Raw genomic sequence first — 19,957 nt, 5'->3', positions numbered from 1 at the left:
TTTTTTTTTTTTTTGCGTGGGCTTTTGTGTGTGAAAGAGGCTTTATATTTGCATCCTGAAAAGACCCATACTCATTCTTGGCCTAAATTCATCCTACTCTATATGGATTTAGCAGGTTAGATTTCTTTATTTGGCAGAAATGTGGCTGTGTGTGATTCCAGGACAACACAAGAGATTTAATGGCTCAAAGTCTGTATGAGATGACCTCTGGACAGAAGGTCAGTCCTTGATCACCTCTCGCTCCTTTTCTAACTGACAAAGCTGTAAGTTTGAGGTTTTAGCAAAGTTTAAATGCTGGAAAGATGAATAATGAGGCATTAGGGGTTAGTGCGGCAGCTCATGAAAAATACAAAAGATACTTATGCTAAAAAGGCACAAAAATATGGAAATGCCTTTTTCTCCAACTCTTTCATTTATCCAGCAAGTCTACCACGTGGGTGGCCTAGGAAATAGTTGTGGTGACCTTTCAAAGACTAAGGGGGATTAATGGCAAGTGGAAGAGGGTCGAGGAAGTCTGTGTGTATGTGTGTATGTGTGTGTGTGTGTGTGTGTGTGTGTGTGTGTGTGTGTGAGTGAGAAGAAGGAGGAAATACAGTAGGGTTGGCTAGTTTGTAATGGGGGAGCCTAGCTGGAGAGGAAACCTGAAAGGAGAGGGTTTGCCAGGGACACACAAGGGCAAGAACAGGGAAACAAAAACAGGATGGCTCGCAGGCCGACATGGAACATTCTGGACCAGAAAGGGCGTTGACGGAGAAAGTCTGTGACAGTGTGACAGTAGGAAACCACTGAGTTATCTCTGTTGTTCCTGCTCAGTAAGAGGTTGGCACCTCATCCACAAAGGAAGAAGAAATACGTTTGTGTGTGTGTGATGGAGTTCTGGTATTTAATGCAGTTTATGATCCCCTTAAGCCTGTCTGTACTCTGATAGGGAGGACATATAAAAAAACTATAATTTTTACTTTTTAATTGTCTTTTTTAGTGCCATTTTTCCTGGACAATAAAGAGGGTTCTCAGTACAGATTAAGTTTGATTCACCAGACTAATGACTGATATTTTTAATCACCAAGTCAAAATCCAAATTGAACAAATGCTCTTCACGTTCACAGCCTATTCACGGTGACTTTTACCTTTATGTCTCCCTCTAGCTGTGCAGTCTCTGAACAGCCTGAATGACCAGATTGCAAACTTCATGGTGACTGGACCCAAGCCCCTGGAGCAGGAGGAGCACGCTTTTATTCCCCCGGAGAAGGAGACACTGCAGAAGTCCATGACCCTGATGAGGCACCTCCTGGTGGATGCTCAGGTACAAGAAACAGCACGACTACATTCATTAGCTCACAAGACCGCAGTTGGGGATAAAGAAAGAGAATCATCAGTGACAAAATGATTGTTCTGCTCTCCAGGTTTTAATCTACCTACAGGCTGACATATGACATCCTGTTTTTTTTTTTTTATAAACAAACATTGATTGGTTTTCAACAGAAACAAGAGGCTTTCATTCTAGCTCTGTAACACATCCTGCAAGAAGTCAATATATCAGCATGCTTTCAGCACCACCTATTTCGCAAGAATGCATTGATAAATTTAGCTCTGCCATTCTCTGCTGTGACTGTGGCGCTTACATTAACGGTGTTCATAAAGACCCCTGAAGTGGCCCAGGCACTGATGCTTTAAACTTCAGAAACAGAAAACTGCAGGTGACTGAGTGATTCAACTGCTCGATTCAACATTACTCAGTTGATTGATTAGCCAGTCAACAGAAAACTAATCAACAACTATTTAGATAATTGATTAATGATTCAAGTCATTTATCAAGCAAGAAAACCCAAACATTTGCTCTATCTAGCTTTGAAGATTTGCTGCTTTTCTCTTGTTTATATCTTGAAGGCTTTTGTATTTTGGACTTGGACTCGTCTGATAAAACATTTGGGGTCTGGTAAGTTGTGAAGGGCGTTTTTGTTTTTACTGTTTTCTGACATTTTATAAACTAAATGATTAATTGCGCAATAAAATGAAAAAAAAATGAAGGGATAATTCATTTGAAATAATCATTAGTTGTAGACCTGTGCACAATGCGGTTAGATTATGACTGATGTGAGATGAGACACATTTAATTAACCTTATAAATTGCTGGATAATGTAATCTCAGGGAACAAAGGTCAAAAAAGATGCTCGAATTTGAGAACAGAGGAAAAGATAGTTTGTGCCGACGCCTGGCAGACTTGTAGTGTGGGAGTACACTTCACTTCACACTTCATTCTGCATCAGTGCAAATTGTTTGTGAAGACAAAGAATGCTATTTCTGAGCAGCGCCGGCAAAAGGCCTCAGATGAAAAGAAAATATTGACTGTGTGTAATAGGGGTTGAACAACAAGGTTACATTTCTTCTACGTAATGACCGATCCACTGAATAGAACAGAGTATTGTAAACTATTCTCATGGTTAATATATTTCTGCTTGCTACCCTCCACCCCCTCCTTTGACTGAATCTTCCTCCAAGTCCTGTTAATATTGAGTGATGACCCCACTGTCCTCAAAAATAAATTTTCTGGGGCATCAATCACTTAAGCATCTGTGAGAATTGATGTTTGTCATCTGCTAGGATGGCACATTTTGTTAATAAATGAATTTGCTCAGCCACTTTTAATGGATCATATAGAGACGATGGGGACGTGACATTATCGGCACCGTCTCTGTACATCTATTCTTTCTCTGTTTTCTCCTTGTTTCACTCTTGTTCTTGCTGATGATTTCATGTAATTTTTGTGAGGGAAGAGGAGGAGATGAGAGGCTGGATTCCTACAAGCTCCAATTAGTGGACGCAGGATGCAGCCAACTGAAGTGGCAATGTCAAGAGTGTGATTGAGCTGTTGGCGATTTAATACGCATATGCTTGTTGTGGTAATTTGTTACAGTGTCATTTGTACTCCTTCACACAAATCCAAAATAATTTGTAATGCAAAATGTACTGCATGAGCTACAACCTAACAGATGTTGTTGAATAAAAATGGTCATGAACTCTAATCTACAACAAGGTGGCTTTTAAAGGACCAGTGTGCAGGATTTAGTGGCATCTAGCGGTGAGGTTGCAGATTGCAACCAACTGAATAATTCCCACCCCACCCCCCCACCCCACTACCAAGCGTGTAGGAGAACCTATGGTGGCTGCAAACTTGTGAAAAAAGCAAAAGGCCCTCTCTACAGCCAGTGTTGGTTTGTCCATTCTGGGATACTGTAGAAAAATGGCGGTGCAACATGGTGGAAGAGGACCCACCCCCTTTGTAGATATAAAGGGCTCATTCGAAGCTAATGAAAACACAACCATTCTTATTTTTAGTCGGTTATACACTAATTAAAACATATTTATGAATATTATTTTCCATTTCTGCAAAGTCTGTTCTGCTAGATTCAACTAAATTTTACACACTGCACCTTTAACTTGCTGGTTGCACATCTATTGCCTTTTTATTTTAGTCATCATTTATACAAAAGTTAACGACCTTCTAATGAAACCGGTTACCTACTTAGCATTTCTTTCTCTCTGATTCTCCTGGCCCCTCATTGTCTATTTCTTTTGAGGCTCAAAAGCCTGTTTAAAACTCAAAGCCAAAGGAAAATCCACTTAACTCCAGGACAAGAGACATGTTGAGACTACTGAGTGACTGGTGACTGACACTGAACGCTCCTTTCTCCCTTTTTCACTTTATCACTTCATCTCTCATTCTCCCTCTAAGAGACAGGTAGCCATCTTTCTTTCAACAACACTGCAGACTCTGTCTTAGTAATTTAAGTTGCAGTCAGGTACTTCTCATTCTGTCAGAACTCTTTTGAACATGTTTCTTTTCATTTTAGTCATAGCTAAGTGAGGTAAAATGTCATGAAGCAGGTGTCTATCAGTGAGGATTGTTGTCCTCGGAGCAAGAAGCTCCGTGCAGTAAAAAGTGTATGAACACAATTCCAAAATGAAATATCATTGATGGAGAACCTGAACATTTCTGGCTTAATTAGTCAGGTCCAATCATTATGTATATCAGTATGTATGAGATGGAAATGACAAGATCAGAAATGAAGAATGTGAAATATGAAAAAGAACTGGAAATGTCACAAACCTTAAACATGGTCTCCAGACTCCTGAACACTGGCAGATAATTCATGGATGACTTTGATGCTTTAATACACTTTATGATTTTTAGTTCTCTCTGTTATGCCTCCAAATCCATTTACACCCCTTTATAATGTAAGAACATTGAGTATTACAAATGTAACTGCTTTTCTGCTTTTTGCTTTTTTTTTTACACTTAAACAACAGCTATGACTGATAGTCTGGCTATGGTCAAATGAAATTGGTTCCACCCTTTTCGGGTCCCCTGCAGTTCTGCAGTATCTGAGAAGGACGTTCCAAACAGCATTACACTGACTTCATGAGTATGTTGACCAGCAATCTCTTGAAAACTGAAGTTTATCAAATTTCCCTTCACCTCTCTCATCTAAACAACATTGCATTTTCAACAAACCCCAACTATTGTCCTGCAATGGACGGCTCACTGCAGAGCTGCTTCGTGTGGATCTTCCTTTTCCTCCAAAGGCCCATCTGGTGTGTATCCTGCAGTCAAGCTGGGAGGAGATTGGCTGCTGAGCTTTTGCCACCGACCCTCCTTCTATCTCCCCTTCCCCGTGCTGTTACCCGGCTGTGCCTACATTAGCTGAGCTGTCACTCATCAGCGGAGGAGAATAGGGGGAGAGAAAGGGAGAGTTTGTGCACAGGGGGATGTGGACACAGTTTGGAGGCCAGTAAAGGTGACTTTGACAGTGACTGAGTGGAGACACTGATAAATAAGATCTATCTGACTCCCTCCGACCTCCACTCTGCTGTAATCATCAGTGGAGAGCTGTGGACACGTCTGTCACTCTAATAGAAAAAGCAAAGCAGATAGATAGACACACTTTTTTTTACAAGTGCAAAGTTACACAGAATTTTAAAGCTAAAAACAATGAATATAAAAACATGTCTGATCAATATTTCATGCAATGAAATTACAACAAAAAAACTAGTAATTGTGAGCCCTTTGTAATCTGTATTGAACACAGAGAAAATCAATATTGTTAGCATTGCCGGCTATTCTGAGACAATCGATATTTAGTGGCTGTAAAGTGTACAAACTCGGCTTCACTATACAGAACTGTTACAAACTCTTGTTTCTCCTAACTCAATGACATAGATACAATATTATTTCAATCCATGAAAGCGTTTGTGTTGTATGGAAGTGAAATAGATGGTTATTTTGACTTAAAGCTGCACTTATCAATATTTTCATATTAAAGGCCCCATGGAACAGAAGTTAGAGCGTCTCTAGCGTCTGTACTGTGACATGAAATGGAATATTTGAGCGGTTTACATTTCCTTTGCATTTGATTGGACCACTAAAAAGAGGGCGGGCCTTGGAGTTAAGTGCGATACAGAGCTCCAGAAAGAAACAGCGCTACAGAGGACTGTTGGCTGCACACACACCTCCCTCACCTCGCTAGAAAAAGAATTGAGTTGAATGAATTAGGCCACATTGTTTTGGGAATGAAAACTGAGTGATATCCAAACACACATCTCTTCCTGTCTCTCTCCATATTGCTCTGTGAGCTACTACGGCCCACAAACAGTGAAGTACTTGCCCAACGTCACATTTGATTGGATGAACTTTCCTGATTGCAGGATGAGTCATCAAACATTTGAAACCATTTTACAAGAAGAGAAAAGACTTTGATGTAAAAATACTATGATGCTGATTTTTTTGACATATATTTGGCATATAACCAGAGATGAACGCAGGGACACAGGATCAACCTGGGAAAATGTATTTTCCATTTCATGGGTCATCTGACAGTGTGTAATGTACAATGGGTCACTCTTAGTGATGAACCACAAGGGCTAATAATCACCTAACTCTGTAGATCCCCTCATCTCTACAGACCGTTCTCGTGTCTTTCAGCTCCCGTAATTTCACTGTTTAGGTTCAATCTTATTGCTCTCATCCATCTCATTTCCAGATGCAGCAGACGGTGAGAAAGCTTTGATAAACCAACTGTACGCAACCTAGCCAGCACTAAACAGCAGACTGACAAGGTAGTGACAAGCACAGTGGAGCATATAGCTGCTTAAGTGCCACACATTTACCTCAGAAGTTGGTGGAGGTGTAATAGAGCTAAGAGGAGAGTGAATAATGGATTTGGTGGATGGAAACACGACCCTAAGTGAATGCTGATGTTGCTTCACGTCTGCTGGATGTGTAAATAGGTGACTGTTTGCTCACTTTTTAAGTTGATGATTGATCAAAGTTGTATTTACTTGTTGTTCTGCTGCCCCCAAGTGACCAAAAAAGAATGAATACTGCTTAAATGAGTGAGTTAATGATCCCCTTATCTACATTATCTGTCGACTAGATACCTAAGTCAGTTATGTTGGATCAAATACCTATCCGTGAAGTGTCCAAATTAATATTTCACATAGGACTGGCTTGCACATTTATTAGCCAATAGTGCTGGACCTGTGCCCAGGGTCATGGAAGAGTGCAGGCTGCCTACAGTCTCAGAGGACTGGGGGGAGGTGCTGTAGGGGGAGTGAGTGTGTGATGGGTCTGGCTGGGTCAGTCTGTCTCTCTATGACTGGGGGCTCAGCTGGCCCTCCAGAGCATGGTTTCTACCCATGCATAATACATCACCTTGGTCCCATCTGCCCTCTCAACCCTTCCTCTGACTCCACCAGGCCTGTCTAATAGGCCCTACTCCAAAAAGGGCCAGCCAGATATGCTGCCATGTGGTACTATGGTGATGGTTTATTGTGGCCCAGCTCAATCCCAGAGTGTGACAAATGAGAATGGAAATTGGGTAATGTGGTTCAAAGAGAGTTTTGTCTTCATCTACTGTTGAAAAGAGCCGGAGCGTTTCTGAGGTTTTACTGTTCTGTCAAAACATCCAGCAGTATTTTCAAAATACTAGAATTTGCACACTCAAGTTCTCCACTTCTGTGTGTTGTTAAATTTTTGAAAATGATTCTTTCATATCAAGGGCAGCCAGCTTCAACTTGAGGTATTTGGTTTCTGGTATTTGGTCTCTGTCATTTTCCCATTTTTGATTAGTTTATTCCTATTTCTGTTTAGCCTTTCCTCAAAGTCATAATTGCCTGATCTCAGTGAGTGTGATGGTACGGACAAGGGCAATCCCTTGTCATTCTTAATGCTGCTGCGGTCAAGAGTATTGCACTTAATGAAAAGCCCAGGGATATCTCATTCATTCAGAGGATACTATGAAGAAGAAATGTATAAAATGATGTCTTTTACTCTATCTGCTACTTCCAATCAGTTTTTTTTTTTGCCACACAAAAATTTGTCAGTGCTAGATGCATGATAGTTCTCCTCTAGCTGGTGGACTTGTACGTTGAGCAGATTGAAAATGACGGCTTATCTCGTAAGGAATAAATTGAAAACCATTTCATTATAGGAATACAGCTCTGAATGTTGCCTGCAGAGAAAAGAGCTCTCTGTCACAGTGAAGTGTAATGGTATGGAAATTCATGAGTAAGTAGGAAATAATATATTGTAAGAAACTGTATCCTTTACTTGTTCTTGAGCTCTGATAATCATTATAAGAAGACAGACAATATCATTTGTTGTAAAAATGTATAACTAATTTATCAAAATATATCAGTACATTTTGCAGCTGGAGTCAATATTTGGACCCACACTGTTTTCGGAAATAAATTTACAGAACTTTGAAGTTCACGCTATAAAAAAAAAAACCCCTCCTCAGAATCAATATTTGCTCTGCCATCAAAATCTATTACGAGCAGGTGGAATCTAATGAGCCCAGGCTGAGTAAATAGTGAACATTGCCAAAGGACAGTAGGACAAAGAGCGTGGCAGCAATGGTGAACTGGCCAAAGTAAATTTTTTGCCTTCATTGTAAATTTTTCATTCCAGGTTCCACATACATATTATCAGGTGTTTAGACCAAACTGTGTTCTAAATAGCGAGGAGCTGCACTAATGAAATATGACCTTGGAATCATAGTACTAGATCCAAAACACTGCATACTGTATTAATTAATAATACAATGGAGAAGGAATTCACAACTCTAGAAAGTTCACAATGAAAATCATTTTATCCTTTCAAATCGATTGTCAGCCCAATTAAAAACTGAATTTCTAAAAAGTGTGACATTACATGATGGGAAGCCAACATCAACCACTATCACCAGTTTAATTGACATACAGTATAGAGAGTGAAAATGGTTAGAAAAACACTTTTGGGTTGTATGAAAGAATTCATATGATCCTATCAGACTGCCTCACTAGTTTGTGTTACCTGACATATATGATAATTGGTTTTCTCAGCTTGTGACCAAAATCACTGTTCTCTGTTAAAGGGGACATATGCTTTTGGGGATTTTCTGTTATTTGTATACTGTTGGATGTTAAACATGGTAAAAGTTACAAAACTTGATGTGAACATACTGTATGTAAAAATGCTCCCTGCAAGTCAAAGGCCCAGGCTAAAAATATAGACTTGAAAATATCCCCTTTAATTTCAGCCACATTTATGCTGTAGTTGTGTTTTGGGTATTTTTTAGTGCGTTTGCACATGGCATGACATGCTAAATCAGTAAGTACTTTCCCACAGCACAGGTCTGTGGGGACGCAGAGAATCTTTCCACTCATCTTACATCTAAAGGCCCCTTAAATGGAATAAATAATGGCATGCTTCAAGCTAGCTCTCTGCAAGGAAAACTGAAAATGACTAGTCTATTGATTTGGGAGATGCACTTAACAGAGCAAGAGAAGGAGCTGATGATTGTGCAAGCGTTTAACGCACCACACAGTTCCCATCTTCCACAAAGCCTTACTCTCCACAAGCTTTAACCATTTCCATCGGAGGTCAAGGTCTGACTCTAACAAAGACATACACTAGCTATGGGAATAGCAACACAAGGTAGTGGTTAATAGTCTGCATTGATCCAGAATGCAATGCCTCAGAGATTTTGTGACTACCAGCCCTCCGAGCTGGTCTCCGAACACAGCTGGAGCAATGACTAACTGTCCTTTTTGGTCCCCTGGGATAGGGAAAGATAAATGTGTATCCTTCAAGGAGAACTGCAAGCTTGAGGTCAGATTTGAGCAAACTGCTAAGTAAAGACATTTAACCCAGAACAAAATGTTTTCAGATTGTAGATTAGGCAGCGGCTGAAACACTGGACTTGTCGGTACCTCCCCAGGGGAAATGGTTTTATTGGTTCCACAAATCAGTTGTTTTAGATTTTGGTATTGAGTGAGAAGGCTGTTTCAGCATGATCTGGCTACATCGAATATTGTGAACCCCATGTGGGATTGTCTGCTAATAGATACGGAGCCCTCATTAGTCTATAAGTTAAAAAATGGATCATAATAACTAAAGCTAATAACCAGATACAGTTTATACACTACAATGCTAGACTTGTTTAAAGGCAAAATACTACAGAAAACCTTAACAAATACTTATTTCAGACACATCCTTTGTATTTTTGGGCGTGAATGCATTTGGTACAAGGCTGGTACAATACAAGACTCTCAGATGGTCTAACAATTCATTTATTACTGCGTCTAATGACACTCACGGGAAATTTAATCATGACAATAACTTATGTGGTGTTGGTGTTGAATAGAAATATTTGCATAACTGGTCAAGTCATACCTAGATTGCTAGGCAACACAGCTTGTCTGACAGTCACTGTTATAGACAGTCATGTTCATAGTTGAATCTGTGTTTTGGTGTTTTTTTTTATATCCACTATGTTTTTCTTGGGTTTTCATGGAAGAAAGAAACCTTTATCCCAAGTGTATGTGTGTGTTTGCACTAACCCATCCTCTAAGCAAATGAAGAGCATGCAATTTCTTCCAGGCACTTAGTCCACTTTGACACTGTGTCTACACAGAAAACGTAGCGTGAGCAGCATGTTTAGCAGAGCAACAGCAGCAGCGGCGCTGAGTGCCCTGTCTGTGTGTCTACATTGGAGGCTTTCAGGTACAGTGTCGAGTGTAGGTCAATCGCATTTTGGAAGTGCTCAGAGCCCAATACATAATGACTGGAGTTATGTGTGTTAAAGGGAAAAATAGACTTGAAGCCTAGAAAAGAAATACGCTTGGGGTCGCAAGCCAATGTGTGGGCTGTTTAGACAGCTGTATTGATTAACATTAAGGCGTACTGTTGTGTCAGACACATGAGACACAGACAGCTGAAGGTGTAGACACGATATAAGACTCATGATTATTCTGTGCCTCAAGCATGTCAGAAACATAGACCAAACTATGTAATACTGGTTAATATTGGTTTATTTTTTAGAAGGTCTTTAACCCTTTGGCAGCTCACCTGGAGCCACATACGGTGTGTCATAAGTTAAACAAACTAGGGGAAGGGTTCATGCTTCAGTTAGCAAACCTGCTGCTCACAATGGCTACATGATCTCCCTCTTCATGCGGAGAATAGTTTCTTTCAGCAAGTCCCGGCCACATCAGACACAGTACTCTTCTAATCTAATCTATCTAAGCTCATCTATTGATGTAGTCTAAGTAGAAACCTCAATTGACAGGACTTCTGCCTCAGGCTTGATTTTTTGTGTGTATATATATGTATGTGTGTACACATGTTCACATAAGGCAGTAGGTTACTATGGAAACAGGCAATCAGAAGATTATTTTGATGGTATAAAGAGGAGATATAGGCAGTGAGGTAATAGAGTCAAAGCTTGTTTATATGTTAGTCCTGGTTGCCCTGTCTTTTTGCTCCCTGTTTCCCCAGTGTGTTCTCCATATTACTGCACCTTGCTATCTTCAAAGATCAAAGGCTTTGCCCTCAATTTTTGAACGGGAGCTATATCGGGCTGCCTCTGACGCAGGTGTGTGCTGTGTCCATAGCTACACCGTTTAGTAGAGGTAAACCCATAACCCTCAGGTGTGGAAGAGTAAAAATGCTCCAAGCTTTAGTCTCATGTATGCTCATGAATATGGAGTCACTGCTCACTCAATTTGTTTGACCTTCAACAAGTGAACTGCAACAGAGATGACTGTTCCAACCTTTTTCTTGTCTTTGTGCCGCCCAAAATTAACTTTGACTTTGTGACTGTCATGTGCAGTGCAGTATCCCTGGTAACAGTAGCTCAAATCAAGGTTACAAGACTTTTGAAAGTAAGTGAAACTAATGACAGCATAATAATGTGTGTATGTGTAGGTGTGATGATGAAGTTTTAAATCTGCATTATGTGTGAGGTGACTCATCAATAGCTCTGCGCTCTTTTCTTGCCCCTGCACAGTGGGAGTTGTGTTTTATATTAGATGATTCTTATTATAAGACAACCTCCCCTTTTGCTATGTCTTTTTTTTTTTTGTCAATAATAATCTTTGATGAAAACATGGTAATAATATTGTAATGGTGAAATGAAAATAATGAGAAAAGGAAATAAAAATAAAAATTCTGAACTTAAAACTCAAATGATCTGTCGTTTAATATCTTGTTCAGGGTCACTTGGGGCCTGTGTTGCCAACTTACTGACTTAATGAAGTACTCTGTCTATCTGTTTAGCAACTTTTAAGTGGAAACTTTGCCCATTTTCAACCAGCATTGTATCATTACAATGTGTGTAGTGTGTGCAAATGAACAATGTATAACTTCCCTCCATGTCGCCTGCACCCAGAGCTCCCTGCTCATTTGCCTTCGCTAGCAATGGGGAAAAGCAGACACAAACTATCATACTACTTAATACTTCAAAATATCAGTACTTTTGGAGGAAAACTAATTTCATGATACGGAATATAGTGCTGTTTAATCAGACAGCTACAGCGCAGCCTGACACACAAACTTCAGCTGACTTTCTCCGTGATGACACTATCACAAACCAACGACTAGCTTGACAATATAATGTCGGAGCAGAGATGTGGTGCCACTATTACAACTTAAAAGGCTGAATATAGTGCTGTGGAATCAGAAAAAACAGAGTGTGGAGGAGAGGACAACCACAGAAAAGGAAAAACTCTTTACTGCAACAAACTTTGCAACGCTTTGGTGAACCTGACTTTGTTTTCTGACAGAATATTATATCAGACTTTGCCAAGTCTGAATACAGAACAGTGAACAGCGACTGTGTTACCTGTACTTCTGCATCCATCCAGCGGCACCATGCAGCACTCAGTAAGTTGATCCATATAACGTAACTGACTCCAGTGCGCAAGTTTGTTTTATGATCCTTTGAACACGGGTGCAATTTATCCAGACTCGATGAGGAAAAACATTTTGTAAATGAAAATAAGCGTCAGTAAAGAGATATAATGCTGCTGCTCACTAACCTTGTCTCTGCAGGACGTGTACACACCTTTAGTCTGATTGGATGGGACGTGCGCAATGCATTCTGGTTGTAGTATTCCCCCTTTAGAGCGGTATGGGGAATCTACAAACTTTTCCTCAGTTTTCTATAGTCATCGGGCACTTAATTAAAAAATAATTGCACATTTCTAATACATAGGTGACCCAGTTTTAAGAAATCATCATATTCACAGTGGTGAATTTTTCCTTTAAGACCTATTTTTAGTGACTTTCTTTCTCATAAAAGCACCTAGTTACAAATGTAGTGATTTATTGGTTTTGGACAGACATCAGCTACGTCTGTGTCACTTTCATGGATGTCTTTGCAAAAGAAAATGACACCAACATGTGTTTGATATGACATATGTAGTGATGAGAAGGCTTGAGCTGTTTTCCATTAGAAAGAGTTGGTAACACTGCAGTGTGGCTGTCCTATCAGGCATTAGGCAGGAGGCCTGGCACACCCTGGACAGGTCACCAGTCTGTCAGGCTAACAAACTCAGACAGACACAACGTTCATTGTCACATTCTCAGCGAGGGGCTGCTGAAAAAGTGTGTGATCACGTTTCAGCTCAGACAGAGAAGAATCAATAAGTTTATGATGAAACATACTCCCCTTTCTTCTGCCAAACCTGCAACCGTGGTTTGCCTTATAATGTTGGATTCATGGACAAATAGAGTTCCCATCATATCAGCTGCTCCTATAAACACAATAGGAATTGTTTAGCCCGAAGCTGCTCATTTCATGTGGGTCTTGATGGAAAAAAAAATATAACAGCGGGAGCACCGCTTTGGACTGTCCTGATTGAAAGATGATAAAGTGTTTTTGAAATATGTGGCGAAGGGGAAGGGGGGGGGGGGGTTGTCACGATACAGACACATACCGCTTTAGTAAACACAGCCGGACGAGTCAGCAGGAGATGACAAATAGAACAATTCATACTTGTCTAATCCATAATATGAAAAGCACCGGTGCTGTCATCAAATCTTCTTGTCACTTGGATTATTCTCTCTTGAGTGAGGTTTAAAGGAATCAATAGAGAGCGAACTTAACAATAAACGGCTCAGCAGTGTTTAGGTTTAGAATAATCACTTTTTCTGTGGCTCATAATGAAAAAATAATTAAGGGTTGTATTTATCTTTGGAATCATTAACATGTTGTGCTCAAGCATGAATTGAGGCCAGCCCTCTCCATTTCAAGAGTTTCGAAGAATTTATCTGTGTAGTGCAGCTGTGGGAAAAGCTTATTGGATCTCGTGGAAGCCTTGAGATAAGAATACCCAGTGCAACACATGGGCACTGGGTTATAATTGTCCTAAATTAATTTAAATTCAGTTTTCATTATTGGGTGTTTTGGTCACATTGAGTTCTGCTCCAATACAACCTGTCTTTTGAAACACCAATTAAGCCTGTATTGAAGGCACTTTTGACCACACAGGAAATAAGTCTTTTGTTTTTAGGGAAAGTAAAGTAAAGGAGTACTTCTAAATATAAAAAATGTAACCCAGTCAAATAACACTGCATGTTTTTATCAGCTAATTGCTAAACAGTTTTCTGTTGGCAGCATTACAGTCTTCAACTGTTGAGAAATAACTTGAGGCAGCTTACAGTAATTATAATTCAGTTCCTGACACTACATCTATCCATACAAAAACACAGAGTATATCTTTATAGAAGATGGAGAAATCTAATTGAATTACCCCTATATGCTACTTACTCTGCTCATCCAATCATACACAGATGACACTGTACGGCTTTGCTCACGTCTCTAATGCAGATTCTTCTCAGTAGTGAGACTTCACGGTCGAGGGCGGTACACTGAATGATGGCATTATCCTCATGGCAAATCAGCCAGCCATCCGAAAAAGAAAATGAAGTCACTATAGCTTGTGGAATACACTTTAGTAGAGTTTAGCTGCAATAATAGATGCTTCTAACATGTCATTCCATCTGTTCAATTGCCTGCCTACATTCCTGATGTATAGTTATAATAATACCCTCAGAAACATTTAAGAGTGCCCGATCCCCGGAGCATATTTTCCTGTCAAGCCTTTCTCTTCCAAATATGACAGAATAACACTAAAAGCAACAGCAAAAAGCAGAGGACCAAAATTGTACACTACAAATAGGTAAATAGTGCCTTAGTCAAAGTAACAAATGGTCTGAGCTCTCTTGTTCACTTTTTCTCATCGTCTGTCTTTTACTTTACTTGGAAAAATTCTGCTCGCATTACGCCTAACGTAGAGTGATATCGGTCTTGTCTTTGATCTCGGTAAGCGATTAAAGACAATAAAAGTAGACAGGCTACATCTCCTCGTGGTTAAATGCCGGTGTAAATGGGATTAGGTTTCATTTTCCCATGAGGCCTACTGAGCCTGCCTACAAAGCTGACACACTCAGGTTGAACTCAGTAATAGATAACAGCATTTTTCTGCTGCTCACAGTCCTCAGTGTCACTCTATGTGCACGTCTAACCTTTTTTAATGTCACTGAGGCGTTTTCAAAGGACTTACCTGGACGGTAGACTGAATTTGCATAAAAGTGTACTTGCCATGGCTTAAATTGATTTCTGAAACCCTGGGCAGAAGAACAATGAATTTAGATATTTTCATTGAAGGAGTCCAGTGAGGGCTGCTGCCAGTTGCTTCTGACATTACCACAGGCACACCAGACACAATTCGTCTGACCATATTTAGCATTTCAGTTCACTCCGAGCTTCTAGTTTGACCTACAGTTAAGAGCCAGTTTCCTGCCAAAATAGGATATCCAGTGTTTAATAAATTAGGGACATTAAGGGCAAAATACAATGGCCTATGCAAAATCAGCTTTAATCCGTTTCTGAGTCATAAAAAACCACAGCGTCTCTCATGTTTTTACTTCATCCAAAGAGACAAGTTCATCAAACTGTTTCTTAAAGGTTATTTCATGACTGAGGTGCAAAATGAAAGGAAAGCTGCTACAGGTTTTGAGAGAGTCCTTGATACCTGTCAGAGGTTAAATACAGGGGTGTCATGCAGTCAGTTTTTTTTGAGAGGGCAGAGTTTCACAATACATATGTTAAAACAAACAGAGTCGTTACCAGTAATCATCTGCTTTCGCTTCTATGCTCATGATCAAACCGACCCCTATCAGTAATTATACATTACATATAAATAACACTGTGGGTCGCTTGTGGGTTCTGGTTAAATTGCACAGGTATCTGTCATAATGTCATTATATATAGTCAGTATGGGAATTGAAATTGAAGCAAAATTGCATCATGATCAGAGCAGATTCAGCCCAGGTCGGGTAACTTTATGTATGTAGGAAATAGCTACATCGAACACGTAAACTCAGTTGCTCTTATAAACTTCAAACAGGCTCTGGCTGAAGATTCAGACTGGACCAAAGCAGCAATAAACGCTGTAGGAGTGTTTCATCGCTGTGGGTATGGGACTAGACTGTAACAGCTTGAGCTCTACTGTAATGTTCATATGTGGAAAATGTGCATCTTTCTCTTGATCTCTCACCTTTTCTTTCTGCCCCTCACATACACAAACATACAGTGGCCGTGTCTTCCTTCCATATTATCTCTACAGTTTCTGTTAAGGGTCATCAGAGCCGGCTGTTTTTCTGTATTTTCCGCTGACTCTGTCTGGGCACACTTGGGCATCTTTCAATTTAGCTCCTTCTGATAACTCAGCCTCCTCCAATAGATAAATATTAAATTAGAACAAATGACTCTCACTCTCTCAGCAGGCAATTGTGTCCTCTTCCCTGAGGTTTTTAGCATCAGCTAAACAAGCACTGCTGCTATCTGTAATTAGGAGTGGGGGGAAAAAAAAAAAAGAAAATGCACACCAACACATTTGAACTGCTAAATCAACATCCTTTGCGTTATCGATAGTAACCATCCAGCTGCCTCCCCTGGATAACTAACGTTATTCAGATTAGCTCTGTATATTCACAGGGGGTCACAAATTGCTAAATTCACCAAATGTCTGTCACTGAATCTGCATTTATGAATATTCCTCAATAATGTGGAGGATAGGATTTCAGATGGGCTTTTAAAAAATGAAAGCTAGATATGGTTTCGCTGGAATGTTTCTGCTTTTACATGATAAGTGTCTCATACATATATACTGAAATAATCTTCCTGCAAAGCCTTTTCATGTTTGTTTTTAGCACATATTCTAGGTTCCAGAGAAGGTTGTAATCCCGTAAGCCTGTTTGAGTGTGTAACATTATTAGTATAACATGATTTGGATTGCAGAAGACAAGTGAGCTTGATTGGGTGTCGCTCCCGGGGGAACACTTTTGGATGAAGGTAATACTGTGTAGCATCTGACTATCTGGCACGAGTTATTAGATGGTTCGGTGTGATAGGGAAGTGCTGCAATGCTGAGAGCTGCTGCAGATGGCTCATATCTATCTGTGCAGCAGCAGCGAGACCTCCATTTGGAGCAGTGAGAGTAATATCCTGAAGCAAGTATGCAATTTGCTGTATCAGTTTTTAAATCAATCTCTGTAGTATTGATATATCTATATGTCTACTGGTCTGTCTATCTGTCTGGCAAGTTATTGCCCTATTTATTTGTTTTCTTAAACTCTTTATCAAGCCAGCTTTCTGTCATCGTAGATACTCTGTCTTTAAGTACAGTTTGTATTACAATCACTATGTAATAATCAGTTCAAAGGTTTAAAAAACAATTAAATTTTACATCAGTTGAATTAAAATTTGCTAGAATGTGACTCAACTGTGAAACTCCTCGTGAATATTCACTGTCTTAAAATGCCACCTTGGTTTGAGGACAGTATGGGAGGATATGGCTCTCATGCCACAGCTCACACATTATGTCTGTGGAATTACTGTATATTGCATAAAAAAGACACATGGAGCTCACTGATTTGAATATTTTTGACAGACTGTACATATTTCCCATCACTGTAGGGAGAAAGTACAATTCTTTCAACTCACGGTCCTTAAGAAAGGCACTGGAGAAGATGGGTGATGTTAGGATTATGATGTAGTAACACTTTTATCTGGGATTTGATTTTGAATTAGTGGCACTCATGAAAATGTTTCTTTAGGTTTCTGGGTTTACAGCATCCATACAGTAACAGAGCATTTGTAAATGTTAGGGAAGGATTAAAGGAAACTAGTGTTGACTGTTAGTAGGAGTTGCTGTGTTATAAGAACAACACGCAACTTCCTGTTCGACGTTGCTTTCACCAGTAAAATGACAGCATTGGTCATGTCATCCAATGCTAAAGAAGACCTACAAAATGATTGCGTTTACTGGCAAACAACATCTTGCGGCAAGTAATGACTGTTTTGTCTCAGAGGCAAAGATGAAAGTTGCGTAAAAATGCAATTCCCTCTTTTTGTTTGAGTTAAGTTCCTCATTGAGCTGTGGCGGAGAGATGCATTCTAGTGGTCACTTTCTTCATCTCAGAGCTGATCCTCAGCTGCTCCTGTTGTCCTCCATTCCACCTCGATTTGCTCCTGCCTCTGCTCCTAATAAGACATGAACTATGGTTCACATCTGTGTTTATCTTGTGTGTTCTGAAAGAAATGTGTACCAGCGATTTCCTTTGAGAGATCCTGAAAGGACTGAGTTGTGGTTAACACTGTCAGTGGACATAAATACACTGTTTGCAAGGCTCAGTTGAAGAGGGGGCATTACCAGTTGAGTTAGGGGAGCTAAGTGTAAATAAATACTTAGCATCTGATTCACTGGTTGTAACATGTGAGTAAAACACTTTCTGGGGAAACAGGCTGTGACTTTGAAAGATAGTGACCTGAGTTAGCTAACTCAGACTGCTGAAGCATCATGCTATCTTCACCTGAGTTTTGGAACGTATTTTTACACAGAACAAGGGCTGTGTAAATGTGGATTTTGTCCTTCATCTCTTCCAGTGTAGTATCGTTCCAGGGGAATAGTCTCAGGACCTGTGTGGACCCGTCCTTTAACCAAGTAGTTTTAGTTTCACAAACTTAATCAAAACCCCTACAGACAGCAGATCAGGAATCACTCAGATGAATCATACTGATAATCAATGTTGTCCTGACATTGGGCGCCTCATGACAAAACACTCACATGGGTCTTTTTGGAAGGCATTGACAAAAAGGGCTCATTCTGTGTTGACATGGGTCATTTGTCAGGGCTGCTTTAAAGAATAATCAATGCTGTCATTTTTTTGGAGATAGCAGTCTCTTGTTGCCACATCTGCAGTGCAGTTGCATGGTAGCCTGTACTGCCTGACACCTTCTAGATTTGAAAATAAATATAATAGGTTGTTTATTTTCGCTTACAGTTTTCTAATTTCCACCTTTCTAGACTGAGTGTATTTTTTAAGCATGAAACATCCACAGTGAGAGTGCTTACCTGAAGAGGACAGTGCTGCAGAATCTGTCCTCAGCCGTTCAGCGGCGGCGTGACCTCTCTGTGAAGACAACGCCATTCATTATCAAATAAGGGTGAGATAGCAGGCTCCTACGCATGCATATGGATATTAATGGCTCGCTGTGATTTACATTTCAGTTGCAGGCACTATATGAGAAGTGAGTCATATGCAAATCATGAGCTGGTGAATTGTGCAGGAAAGAAATGATTGACATTTTTCAATTAATACTGCGAGATGAATTTAATATGTTTTGTGCATTAATTAACTGGTGGGAAATGGAAATGACTAAGGGAGAATTAGCATGATCTATGCGTGGTACTGCTGGGGTCAATTACCCAACTGCAACCAGGAGAATGAAAATGCAGTCATCTTTGATTGATGTCGATTCTTATTAATTTTGATGGAGAGGTCTGATAACTTCACTATCAGACTGAGCTCCTGCCAAATTAAAAAAAAAAAGGTCAGAGTTTCTACATCTGAATTCCTCCCCGTGTTTGCGGTTCTGTGGTTCTGTTTGAAAAGGTCAGATGATCACAGTATGTAAACAACAGAGTTATAATGGAAGAACCTGCTTCTCTTTGATGCGTCACGCACAGCAGTGTGTTATGTGCTTGTTACTGTTCAGAAATGATGAAATCTTGCTTTTCTAGTTTGTTAGGTGCTCATGGTTTTGAATTATAAAGGCTTTTTTTTAATGCTTGTAGCTTTTGCAGCTTACTGATACATTTTAATCCAAACAAAGACACTTTCCTGCATATTTTTGAGCTGTATTAACATAGCATGCGAAGATGTCAGTGTCTCAGACAGCAAAACATAACAAAAATAGAAACTTATTACATCAGATTGGCAGATGATGCAAATTCACACAACTTAAATGAAAATATATTAGAAGCAATACTGACAAAGGAGATATCAAAATGTGCTGGCTGACAGTTACACTCTTGATATGAACGTTATTTATTCTATCTGCTTTTTCTCTTATCAGTCACCTTCAACTATGAGATTCTGCCTCTGCACTTTAATGATTTTTGAAAAATTTCTCCCAAGTTTCAACAAAAAAAAAAGAAAGAGAGGAACACAGACGCTGCTCTGATGTCAGAATGTGTGTCACCGTCATGAAATATTCATCATGTTTGCCGAGGGTGTGCATTAAGTTTAGAATAAGAATAGCTTGAATTTTTCAGCAGCGGAGCATC

The 19,957-nt window shown here is 39.8% G+C and overlaps 1 protein-coding gene across 2 annotated transcripts in view; it reads left to right on the top strand.

Moving 5' to 3' along the window:
* The first annotated feature begins 1,145 nt into the window (after positions 1–1,145).
* Positions 1,146–19,957, top strand: part of LOC122982122 (kazrin-like) — a 159,208-nt gene continuing 140,396 nt past the window's right edge. For both annotated transcript variants that reach the window (XM_044351164.1, XM_044351163.1), the window contains exon 1: positions 1,146–1,303. In XM_044351164.1, coding sequence (XP_044207099.1) covers positions 1,190–1,303 — 114 coding nt within the window. In that variant the 5' untranslated portion in view covers positions 1,146–1,189. The remainder of the gene's footprint in view (positions 1,304–19,957) is intronic.

Source organism: Thunnus albacares, chromosome 5, assembly GCF_914725855.1.
Source record: "Thunnus albacares chromosome 5, fThuAlb1.1, whole genome shotgun sequence".
Lineage (NCBI taxonomy): Eukaryota > Metazoa > Chordata > Actinopteri > Scombriformes > Scombridae > Thunnus > Thunnus albacares.
Note: the sequence above shows the minus strand (reverse complement) of the source record. Positions and strands in the feature narration are given on the sequence as shown.